Source organism: Scomber japonicus, chromosome 2 (genome assembly GCF_027409825.1).
Source record: "Scomber japonicus isolate fScoJap1 chromosome 2, fScoJap1.pri, whole genome shotgun sequence".
NCBI classification, from domain to species: Eukaryota; Metazoa; Chordata; class Actinopteri; order Scombriformes; family Scombridae; genus Scomber; species Scomber japonicus.
Window position 1 is genome coordinate 12,489,614 of NC_070579.1, and position 12,452 is coordinate 12,502,065.

The 12,452-nt window shown below is 37.2% G+C and overlaps 1 protein-coding gene across 1 annotated transcript; it reads left to right on the forward strand.

Annotated features, from left to right (window-relative positions):
• The first annotated feature begins 500 nt into the window (after positions 1–500).
• zgc:112980 (uncharacterized protein LOC503706 homolog) lies at positions 501–12,297 on the forward strand. Its single transcript, XM_053326149.1, has 21 exons — positions 501–527; positions 2,322–2,460; positions 3,813–3,921; positions 4,043–4,136; positions 4,588–4,738; positions 4,850–4,961; positions 5,091–5,216; positions 5,358–5,420; positions 5,530–5,652; positions 5,888–6,043; positions 6,515–6,568; positions 7,123–7,349; positions 7,443–7,522; positions 8,211–8,300; positions 8,413–8,490; positions 8,583–8,687; positions 9,511–9,601; positions 10,824–10,896; positions 11,187–11,247; positions 12,001–12,051; positions 12,178–12,297. Exons 1-19 carry the CDS (start codon positions 501–503, stop codon positions 11,203–11,205), a joined length of 1,917 nt encoding a protein of 638 aa, XP_053182124.1. The 3' UTR covers positions 11,206–11,247; positions 12,001–12,051; positions 12,178–12,297.
• The last annotated feature ends 155 nt before the right edge of the window (positions 12,298–12,452 follow it).

The window sequence follows — 12,452 nt, forward strand, 5'->3', positions numbered from 1 at the left end:
AATTGACTGAATTCAAGCTTAATATATAGTACATATGTTTTTTGTTGTGTGTGTTTTATTTATCATTGTTTTTAATAATAATAATTCTTATTATAATATCTATAATCAGTATAAATGCTAAGTGAAGTCCATCTCTTTTTGATAACCACATCGCGCAAAAGAAGTGTTTTACTTAATAACGTATATATAATATAATCAGCCAATATATATTGTTATATATATAGTCCCTAAAATTGGTATTGGCTCCAAAAATTCAGTATCGTTTGAACTCTATTTAAAATGCTAACTTTTCTGTCTTCATTTCTGCATTTATGTCTCAACAAACTAATAAAGTCACACTTTCATAATTTATAAGATGATTTTCATGACACATAAACTATAAATCCAGTAAAAAGCAGTTTAATTCTTACTGTTCATATTCTGACTCATAATTAGTCTCTATGCCAATTCACATTCATAAATTCCCCATCAGTCATTAATAACTTGAAAATGAATCCTTAATGAAGTTGTCCGAGAGCAAACAGAGTGTAATCTATGTATTTATGGGGGGGGGGGGGGCATTCACAATCATTATTATATGGTCCAGAAGAACATTTTATAGATGATGAATACATATATATAATAACATGTTTGAATGACTTTTGATATTTTTCAAAAATAAACAAAAGTCAAATTTGTACATTTTGGATATATTAAAATGTATTAAAAACGCATTTTATATCAATTTGTACACTGTGGGTCACATTTAGGGGGAAGTCCAGCTAAATGTAATATAAATTGGATAAGATTGACCCCTCCAGTCCAGCAGGAGGCACTAACAGACAAACACTTTGATTAAAAGCTCAAATGAAACCAAAGAAGAGGAAAAAAAGGAAAAGGAAACGTCAGGTTTGGTCAGATTTGAGGAAACCGGGCGCGAAACAACATCGTATTTATTTAGTTTAAAAGGACATCAAAGGTAAGAAAAGTAGCTCTCATTAATATTAAACTACTGTTAAAACATGCTTCATATCTCTTTATGTTAATATGTAATGTAGTAAGAAAGTAAAGTAAAGTAAAGGAAGTTAGTTTCTTTAAAATAGGAAAAAAACTCGATATAAGCTGTATTATTTATTGATTATTACACATTAGATGGTTTTACCTGTATAATCACTGTTAACCTGTTTATATTGAGTTATTCTTTCATAGTTATTGGCCAAAATAAAGCTGCCCTGCTAGTATGTACACAGGAAATTAGTTTCTATAGCTACTTGAAGTTATTAAGTAGTTAAATATTGACAGCAGCTGTACACTAAAGCAGTCCTCTTTAACCTTGTGGGTCTTTAAACTCTTAAAGTAAAGCTAAATCTAGCTAGGACCTTTCCTCACATGTTATACTGCTAGTTACTGTGTTGATTTATGGGTTCATCATTTTGTCTGTAAAATGTCAGAAACTAGTGAAAAATTGTCGTAAAGTTCACATTTTACAACTTTTAAAATGTTTTATTTTGCACACTTCATACCCTCAAACTCAAATATATTCAGTTTATCATGTTAGACAAAGAAAAGCAAGAAGTTATTATGTAGGTACCAGCTGTACACTAAAGCAGTCTTCTTCAATCTTTTTGGTCTTTAAACTCTCCAAATAAAGCAAAATCTACTCATTACTTTGTCTACTAGTTAACTTACTAGTTATTGTCTTGACTCATTAAATGTTTTGTCTGTAAAATGTCAGAAAATAGTGTAAAATAGTCACTAAAGTTCCCCATTTTTCTGAATAACAGCCCCAAACTCAAATGTATTATTTATTTATTCAGTTTATCATGTTGGACAAAGAAAAGCAAGAAATCATCACAATTGAGAGGCTGAAAAAATATTTGTAAGGATCATTTGTAGGATCATTCAATTATCACAATATTTGCTGATTAATTGTCACTTGATTAATATTCTAACCCCGCAGCTCTAGAAAGAGAACTTCATTTGTTTTATTTTGACAACTTTTAGAGAAGATGTAAAATACAAAAATCCACAAGAAATAAAGCAAAAGATAGAAAACATTTTCTTTCCAAAATGTGTTTTTTTTTTCTTTCTTCTGTATCCTTATCCTTTCCCTATCGTTTCCCCTTTGATTGATCCATTGACCCTCTGATTAGAAACGACTGCACTAAGGAAGGAAACGAACCAAACACCCCAAAAAAAGACAAAAAATGGAGACTTTGATTTATGAAAGTGAATCAAACTCGTTCAGACTAAGATCTGACACAGCGGAGCTCGTTGCTGGTGATGTTTTTATTCTTCCTCTGTGAGCTGATAAGTGTCTTTTCTTTCCTTTTCTGTGCCAGACGTTTCTGATGTGCACAGCGGTGGACAATGGAGAAATAATCATCCTCAGTGATGATGAAGACGAAGGCTGCGAAAATGACGTATCATGCACTGAACCCTCAGTTCTCATTGTGGAGGTGGAGAACGTGAAGAAGAGCGGTAACACATATGTTTATTTCATACACCTGCCTCTGTATGGAGGCAGATTAAAGTTATAAATTAGATTAAGATAAAGTTAAGACTAAAGATACAAAAACACTGTGGAGTGAAGACAAAATGACGTTGAAAGATTTTTTTAAAAAGAAGACATTACATAAAAGCAAGTCCATAAAAATGTGTTTTAAGAGATGATTTAGAAGAAGGCTTCGTTGATTCTGAGAGCTTTATCTCTTCAGGCAGGTCGTTCAAAAGCTGAGGGGGCAAACCGAGTCACTATTAGATTTAAACCTACACTCAGCATATCTGTTTAAAAATTATCAGTAAAAACTCAACTTAAAGTCAGTGTAGAGAAGCCAGGATTGTGGTGATGTGATGCCGTCTGTTGAAACTAGGGGTGTAAATCACAGGACTCCTCAAAATACTACAGCACATCGATTCAATGGACAACAATTCGATGTTTGCTGATATCACAAAGTCTGTCACGGTACAATTTCGATTTGATTTGATTCAGGAGACAGCGATCGATATGAGACGATATCATCAGCTGATTTAACACAATCATCTCCATTCATATCAAATCACAACAAGTAACTAAAATATCATTTGACATTTTTATTTCTGAGCTCAACCAGACTTCAGAAATAAAAAATAAAAATAGACCTCCTGTATATTGAGGTTTCACATTTTTAACATCCTATGAAAGAATAAATTGTGTGGTAGACACACACACCAGAGTAAGAAAACAGCAGCTGAACAAGTTACAAAATCTGTAAAAGCAAGAAAACAGTCTGCACACAGCTCCCAATGCAGGTGGACTGGATCCACCTGCATTGGGAGCTGCTGATGTGTGCGTCTAACTCCTATAAAAGAAAACCGAAAGAACATTAAGTCACTATATTTTTATACATTACACCAGGAGTTTTGCTTCTCTTTTAAACTCGCAGCAGCACAGTTCAGTATCTTATCAGGCTGTGGACACGTGCTGAAAATGTGAACTCACAGCAGTGAAACTCGCTCTTAGAGTTGTGGTTTTTGAGGGAACAAGCTGCTCAGGATAACTTCAAAGACAGTTTTTTGCCACTCGCCTCGGCACCTCTTGCTTTTTGTTTGAAGGTGTTCACGCTCGGGCTGAGACAGACGTGTCAGGGGAATTTCAAAATAAACGTGCATCTTAAATGATCAGTGTTTTCATTTTGCATTGATGCTATTGGCTCGTTGATCATTGAATATATGAGGATCGATGTATCATTACACCCCAGTCAGAAGTGAGAGAGAGACTTTTGATTGATGCCAGAAAAGAAAAGAGAGAGTTACAATCGTGAATCGTGACCAGCTGCTCTTCTGTGTTTCAGACAGCGTTTTACCTCCCAGCGCTCTGGATGAAGACCTGGTCGTCACCTTCTCCCGCCCCGCTGAGGTGCTGCCTCATGCACGCTACGACTGTCCCATACATCCTTTCACGTGAGTTAACAGCCACACACACAACTACACACACCTACACACACTTACTGAACAGTGCCTTTTAACCGCCCCTGGAAACCAGCCTAATAAAATCTCCCTGCTTCTCATCTATGCTGTTCAGGCCTACAGATAATGAAGTCAACGCTCCTGCGGCTGGAAATCAGCTGATTTGCGACCAGTGCTTCTGTTACATCTGTGACAAACTGGCGTCATCGGTATGTGTTAATGTACTCGTGTTTATACGTACTGCCTCTGACTCGCTGTCTGAACACATTAAACACAACAAAGAAAAAGCAAACGCATCCAAACTCCCTGAAGGCCAAAATAAAATACTCTCCCTTTTTGTGTTGGAGCTCTCATTTTTATGGTTTAAAGTTCGATTTTCATTATTTGTCCCAAGATAGGCAATTTGTGCTGCAGTAAGCATAAACACACAACCTGGCCTGTCACAATAACGACTTTTGTTGGACGATATATTGTCTCAGAAATAATCACAATCATTTTATACCACTGATATAATGATAATATAATAGCATTAATAGTGTGATGGGTCGAGACAGAGTTATTTAAGTATCAGTAGATGAGATCTGGGCCAAATGAAAGAAATCCAACTTTTTCCTTTCGGCTTCCGTGTGTGTGTGTGTGTGTGTGTGTGTGTGTGTTCAGTGTGTGATGTGGTGTCACAGCGGCATCTGTCACTGCAACAGCCACAAAAGGAGCAACTTCTGGAACGACCTCAGAAACAACTCGCTGCTGGGAGGTCTGAAGACTTTTAACCTCACTCTCTCCGAAATAGACACTCACCTCCGACGTGCAGGTATTTGCCTTCACATACAAACATGAACACAGTCACACTTTTAACACCACACACTTAACCACGCGTCATGTGACTCTCATTTTCACTTTCTTTTGTCTTCCTCTTATCCAGAAACAATGCTGCAGAGCTTCAAAAGAGAGCTCTGTGCTGTGTTTACTTGCTTCACGAAGGGAAAGACGTTACAGGAATACGGTATATTGAACCATCAAGGTGTAATCCACGAGTGAGTGAACACCATCGTCCACCCTCAGATCCTGTAACACTGTTAGCATGTCAGAATTGAATCACCAACAGGCAGTGAAATTATTAATTTTTTTTTACATTTTAATATTGTTTTCTTCCCCCTCTGCAGTTACACACCAGTGTTTCAGACTGTGTCGTCGTTTCTGACCAAAGCCGATGAACAGGACGGAAGAGCTGCTGCCATCATGAGATTGGGAGCCGCTGAGGACTTTATACGGCATTTCCAAGTCACAGGGTACACACACACATACACACACATACACACACACACACACACACACACACACACACACACTCACACAAACACACACACACACTTGAAAAGTTTTGAATTGTCTGTGTAGTAATTTTCTTTAGTTCATTTGATCCTCCACAGGACGTTCATGCTACAGTCTCCCATGTCTAACGCTGTTCAGGCCAAAATGGTGTTACTGCACAGGTAAAACACACTCACACAGTACCCCATCTTGTCTATAAACCATTTTCCCTTTATGTTTACTCATTATAAGTGTGTGCGTTGTGTGTTTGTGTTGTTTGTTTTTTTACAGGGTTGTAGCATCAGTACAGAGACAGATGGTAACGTCTGATTTTACTCCAGAGTTCAGCCAAAAACTGCAGGATTTTTACAAGAGATTAAGTTTCCCCCATGAGCTGAAGAGCATGAAGAACAGGTGCGTTAAAATATCCCCATGGGACTTGCGCGCGCGCGCGCGCGTGTGTGTGTGTGTGTGTGTGTGTGTGTGTGTGTGTGTGTGTGTGTGTGTGTGTGTGTGTGTGTGTGTGTGTGTGTGTGTGTGTGTGTGTGTGTGTGTGTGTGTGTGTGTGTGTGTGTGTGTGCGTGTGTACTTCATGTCTATTTCCGAGCCTTTTCATGTATTATTATAACTTGATGTTTGTGTGCTCCAGTCTGTGTGTGCGTCCTTGGGATGACATCCTGCTGGTGTCTGTGCTGAAGGGGCAGAATGTGTCGGGCGTCCGCAAAGACAAAGGCAAGAAGGACGTCCTGAATGAACACTTCTCTGTAGTTTTGCTGAGGACAGAACTTCTCCAGCGTCAGTGCAGGTACAGAATATTTATACACCACACAAAGAAACAAACGTTCTCCAGCTAGATTTCTACTGGAGGGAGTTGATTTCATGGAGCAACCACATTTCTTGTGTTCATGACTCTTTCACATTATTCATTAGGAACGTGTGCAATCTTATTCAACCCAATACAACAGCTCAGCTTTAAATGCTACTTTTTTGAAGTTTACACATTTAAAGTTTTTGTTAACTTTGTCAGGAAGGTTATAATTCTACTTTGTTTATTACTGAGGTTGTACTAAGAAAACTGTTAAACGACTTAATTAGTTTTGCTCTTCTACAATAATTAACCAGTTTGGATTTTGGATTGTTAGTCAGACATTTTAAGTAGTAGCCATGTTCTCTGGGAATATTTCTTCACATTTCACTGATTCTTTATGACGAGCAGAAAGTCTTTCCTTTTTATAAACACTAACAAAACCAAACCTGGCTTTTTTAATGTCTGCAGGTACAGAGAGTTGTGCCGCTACCTACGAGTTGTCCAGACTGATGAACCCAAACTGTGAGTATATTTGTGATCTCTTCATGTTGAACTGGAATTTTTCCTCCTGAATTAAGTAAATTAAGTATTTAGTTAGCAAGGAGAGAAAACTGAGATTTCCAAGTTATTGTTAAAGCCAAGCAGTTACTGCACTGTCAGTTTAATGACTGTTGCCAGAACAGTAACGAGCATCTTTGTGAGCTTGATGATGAATCATGTTGGTGCAGAATACATTCATTGTGCAGTTAAATAATACAACTGTGAACCTTTGCCTATAAATGGCTAAAAATGTATAATTTAAGTTGATCACATTTCATAGTTATTTCATTATTTCCCCAAAAAGAAGAAGAAAAGTCATACATTTCCATCCTTTAACAATATTTAGTAACATTTTTGGATTTAAGTTTTTCAAATCTTTCAAAATCTGAAAATATACTGCTAAAACACACTTTAAAGTTACATGAATATTTAAATAAACAGTATATTAAGGTTCAGTCATCATGTTAAACACTAATAATCGATGAATATATTTAAATGTGGTTTTTGACTCTCTGCATTTGATTTGTGTGTGGTAGTTTGCAGCAGGTTCAGGACCTCATCCCTTTCTTCTTGTGCATGGAAGGGGACTTCGTATCGGCTCATCAGAGTTTGCTCTCGTCAGTGAACAGCCCCGCCTCCCGCTTCACTCCGAGCCTCTTCCTCGTTTACCTTCGCATCTTTGAAACAGCGTTCGCACCAAAGCTGACAGTCAGTCAGCCCGCAGACCTCTGCAACGCTGACGCAGAATGGAAGCCAATTAAAGGTAAGAAATGGATGTATTATAACATTTTCACTTACAATCATTTTTTAAAAAGGATTTCCTCGTAAGAAGAAGTTTAACCCTCTCCTTTTGTAGATGCTATACCACTGAAGTGTGCTGAGCTGGTGAAGTTCGCCCTCAGCGTTCAGAGATGCTGCTCTGCTGTTTACACTGATGTAAGTCATTTTATCTGACGAGACCCAGAGAGACTTGTGCAGGTGTTTGTCTCTGTGGTCTTACTCAGTTTTAAAGGAGAAGTTCTGCCATAAAACAACAGTCAGGTGCTCAAATCAACATTAACACGTGTTTTCATGCTCTAATCAATCCACATGTTCATACTGATATTTAAGAGATCCCTCCATAACGCACTTACAATACAGACTGATCTTCTAATGGACCGTTAATGGAACAGGAGGAATGGATTTTAGGTATTTGCTTGCAAACCAAAGCATTGGACATTTTTACTTTAAAACCAAAATGCTTTAAAATGTAATTGACTGCACACTCACGGACACATTGACGGAGCTGAGAGGCAGCAGTTTGGCCTTCTGGAGCAATTTGGGCGTTCTGCTCGAGGCTTCGCAGCCTTAAAATGAAGCTACATTTAGTTTTATTCTGATTCATATGATAATCTGATGTGTGCTCAAACCTGCACGTCTTTGAAAAGCAGCTTCTAGTTTGTGTCTTATGAATAGTTTCAATATTTTTTATATAATGTGTGATATAAAGTTTTCCTTGTGTTGCATGCTGGGAAGTAAAATAGCCTGTTACACTACATGATGGACCTCAAAGGATGTTCCTCGTGTAAAGGTGAAGGTGTGTGTGTACTTCCTGACGATGTGAGTGTACCTCTTTCTCTTGCAGTCTCGGTGTTGGTCCATTATACTCAGAATTGTCAACACACCTCACAATTCACTCAACGGTCTACCTGCGCCCAGTCCAGAGTTTCTAGCTGTATGTTTTTCGTGTTTATCCCCAGCTATTTTGATCATTCTTCAATAATTCATTTATGTACTCTGAATTGTTCTCAACTGTTTTCTTTCTGTCTTCCATGTCTGGACCTCAGAATGTGAAGGATGTTGTAAATTCAATTCTGCTCGACCAGTCGAGCTCCAACGTACAGATCCCACGATTCTTTCAGACGGTACGAATGTTTATCTCACTCAAACCCATTAATGTAACGACTGGGTGGAGTAATTTAAAAATAGTTGGTATGTTTGTTTTTTGTGTCTACAGTTGTATCCGGATCAGGCTTTGTTGCTGTTGGTTACGGGAGCTTTAGGTTTGAAAATCCTTCATTCTGCTCTGAGACCAGCGCTCCCTGTGCTCAACACTTATAAGGTACGTTTTTTTGTTGTTGTTATTTTTTACAGGTGGAACAGTTAACGGTGAATTAGTTGATTAGTAGAATGGATAAGATAGTATATTAATTATTACCATTAGTTTGATTAAAAACAAATATTTTAAGGAAATCACTTTTTACTCGTAGAGACTGTAATGTGAGATGGCCGGTTACTTCTTTTTGACGTTTCAAAGACTCAACGAATAATAGACAAAATGATCAGCAGATTAATTGATAATGAACATAAAACACAGAAGGACGTCATAGGATATATCACTAATTATTAGGGTTGCAAAGGGGTGGAAAATTTCCATGAGGAGTTAAGCTGGAGAATTTTGGAAATATTCCAAATTGGAAACTTTCCATGGGAATTATGGGAATTTATGGGAATTAAATGGGAATTTATTGCAATTGAGGGTAATTTAGTGGAAAGGTATCACATCAAAGCAAAAGTAATTGTTTAGTTATAAGCAAAATAATACAATTAAAACAGATTTATTTATAAGTTGAATATGATCAAGTCCAGTCCACAGGCTCAAAAGTCTGGCTTCTAGTTGTGTGCTCTGGGCTCAAAAGTGTGGTCCAGAATTGTAGAAATCATCTGTGCATGTGATGGAGGAATGCACAGTGCAAAATTACACCACCCAGCATGTGGTAGATTTATAAATATGTGTAGTTCACATAGTTGCAAATAAATTACACTGTGTTACAACATATCTTAAACATCAGAGTAACAAAAGCACCATTACTCATTTACTCACTGCAGCCTCTCTAGTTAACTTTAGGACAGCTCTTCATCCGACCATCTTTCTGTGTTTGCAGGAGAATCCGTGGGCTTTCGTGTGGTTGTGGGAATATTTGTCATCCAGCGCTTTTTTACAGGAGATCAAAGAGGAACTGGAAAACTCAACAGGTGTGTATCATTGCTTTTATTTGTGTTTCTTATGTGTGCTAACTTTAATTTGCTCTCAGTGCTGAAACCTCAAAAATAGGTTCCCAAAATGATCGGTCCAACAGGAGAATTAGTTCTACTGCACCGAGTATTTTAGCTTTTGGGTATTTTTATTTATTATTTAATTGCATACTTAGAGATGTGTTTCGTTGTCTCATTGTCTAAATGTGAGTACACACAGAAGACAAGGTTATAAGGTTATAAATGAAGTGAGAAGTAGGGTCATTTTTTTTCATAGACTTCTATACAAACTGACTTCTTTTTTAAGCCAGTGTGGTGGTCGCCCCCTGCTGGACATTAGAATGAATAACAAGTTTAAGTCACTTTTCCAACCAGATCTACCTGCTTGGCACAGACTGGCACTTCTTACAAGTCACACAAGTTGCAGCCAATCGTGTCCTCCCATGAACTTTTTGTGCAATTTTGCCACCTCACGGTCTGAAACAGGTTTATTGACACTGGAATAGAAGGTGTGGCTTTATGTCATAATTTTATTAAACCCAATATTATGATCATCAATATTTCACGCAATGGTTGGCCATGTGTGAAAGTAAGCAGTATTTCTCTTAAATTATATATATATATATATATATATATATATATATATATATATATATATATATATATATATATATATATATATATATATATATATATATATATATAAAAATAAAAATAAAAAAAAATATATATATATATACATATATATATTTTCATTCGAACAGCTGCTTCTGTCCGTTTTTGTATGTGCAGCCAAATTAAACTATATCAATACCTTTTGAGGAGAGACTGTCTGAGAGTGCAACCTGTTCCTCCTCATGTCTCGCCCCTCTGACTGCAGACTTTGAGCTGGGGCAGAGGGAATGAGAGTTATTATATTTGTTCGGTTTGTTATTTATCATTATTATCCGATTATTTTACAACCAATCAACTATGATGAAACTAATCATTAGATGCAGTCTTATATAAAGGACTTCAAAATTAGCTCAATTTCAACCCACTACAACAGTAAAATCCTGCTTTTGCATTATCATATGTCTAGGCAATGGTATTTTTTCCTTAAAGAAGTTTTAAAAAGGTCTTAAAAGTCATTAAATATGTTCTTTTAAAATGTGCAGATACCCTGTGTTTGTAAATGAAGATCACATAACATTTCTTGTCTTTGTGTCTCTGTCACACTCAGATGGGGAAAACTTGTTACTTGCGCTTCAATCCATGTTACCGACTATGTCTTCTTCAGCAGCGCACTGGGACCAGTGAGTAATATTTAATTTCTAACTTCTTTTTTTTCGGGGACAAAAAAAAGTGCTGCAGTCTTTTTTGAGCTGTTAAAACACGTGCAGCAGCATTTCGATTCTTCCTCCATATCGGATTTCAAAAGGTAGTAAAAGACTGTGAATCTTTGTCGCTTGTTTTTTTCCATGTGCTTCCCTGATGACGTTGTGGTGATCAGCACCTACTGTAAGTCGCTTCGCCACATGTGGTGATATTTGCTGTGCAGTCTGAGGTGTTGATTTTAACCCTTTGTGTCTCTTCCTTTTTGCAGGCAGCCCGATGGACATTAAACGCAGCTCCTCCCAACTGGAGGCCCAGTCAAAGTGTCAGCTGTAAGTCCCACAACTTTCTGTTAAACTCCACTCCAGTCGTTCCTTCCTTTTTTCTTTTTTTTTTGGTCATTTTGTTGTTTTAGAATTTAAGATATTGAATTTATCATTAGGATTGTGCCTTAAGGTCTAAATACACAATATAATACGTACATTTAAAGACATCATGACATAACAAACCTACTCTACAAATACACAGATAGAGACACCAAGCCTCAGCAGTTGTACAAGAAATGACCTAAAAATCAGTTTCAGTGTATCTTCTAATTGCAAATACACACAAATTAAAAGCATGAACAGGTGGTTTTACCATAAGAGAATAAAGAAGTCCTGAAGCAGCAGAAAGAGGTAAGAGATGTAAGAAAAAGAGGAAAAACCTGTGTCTAAGATCTAAAGTTAAGTTGGATTAATTTTTGTTTAATTTCAATTTCCAATCTGTTCCTTAATGCGTGGAAGTGATAACCTCTGTGGAGTTTCTCATACTACAACATTTAATAATGAGATAATAAAACAATATAAGATATATTTATTTTATGTGGCTCGATCACAAATGGCCTGTGCCTGATATATTTAATTAGTATGATTCATCACCACTAGGAGGAGTAGTTTGACTTTTGACCCTTAATAAGTAGAAATTGGTTCTTTTCTGTCAGCTGATGATTTCATTGGAAAATCATTTCAGCTATAGTTATAATTAAGGTGTTTGAAGTGATATGAGAGTGGATGTGTCATAACAGTATTTTTCTCTCTCCGCAGGGCTGATGCTGTACATGTATTAGCTCCGTTTGGACCTAAAACGGCAAAATTGTAAGTGTGATTAGTCAGATTTGTGTTACCCAGAGTTCAAATGGTCCAAATTAATTTATCAGAGTCAGCGGCGCCTTCAAATGTTTAATTGTGTTGTTCTCTTTTCTTTTTTTTCTTTTTTTTTAGCTGAGCCTGTTCCTGCAGACCTGTGGAAGTCCTGAAACACTGAAGTGGCAGAGTATTTAGAGTATGAAGTGTGTGTGTGTGTAGTCCCGTTCACAACTATGGTTCAGTTCATCCATAACATCCCTCCTCCTACCCCCCTACTCCCCTACCACCACCAGTGATCATTGTGTGTGGGGCTGAAACACCGTCGGCTTCACACAGACATCAGAGTATATACCTGCACAGACCAAACAGACCCGAGTGTCGTTTGTATGATGCTAACACTTTAAACACGT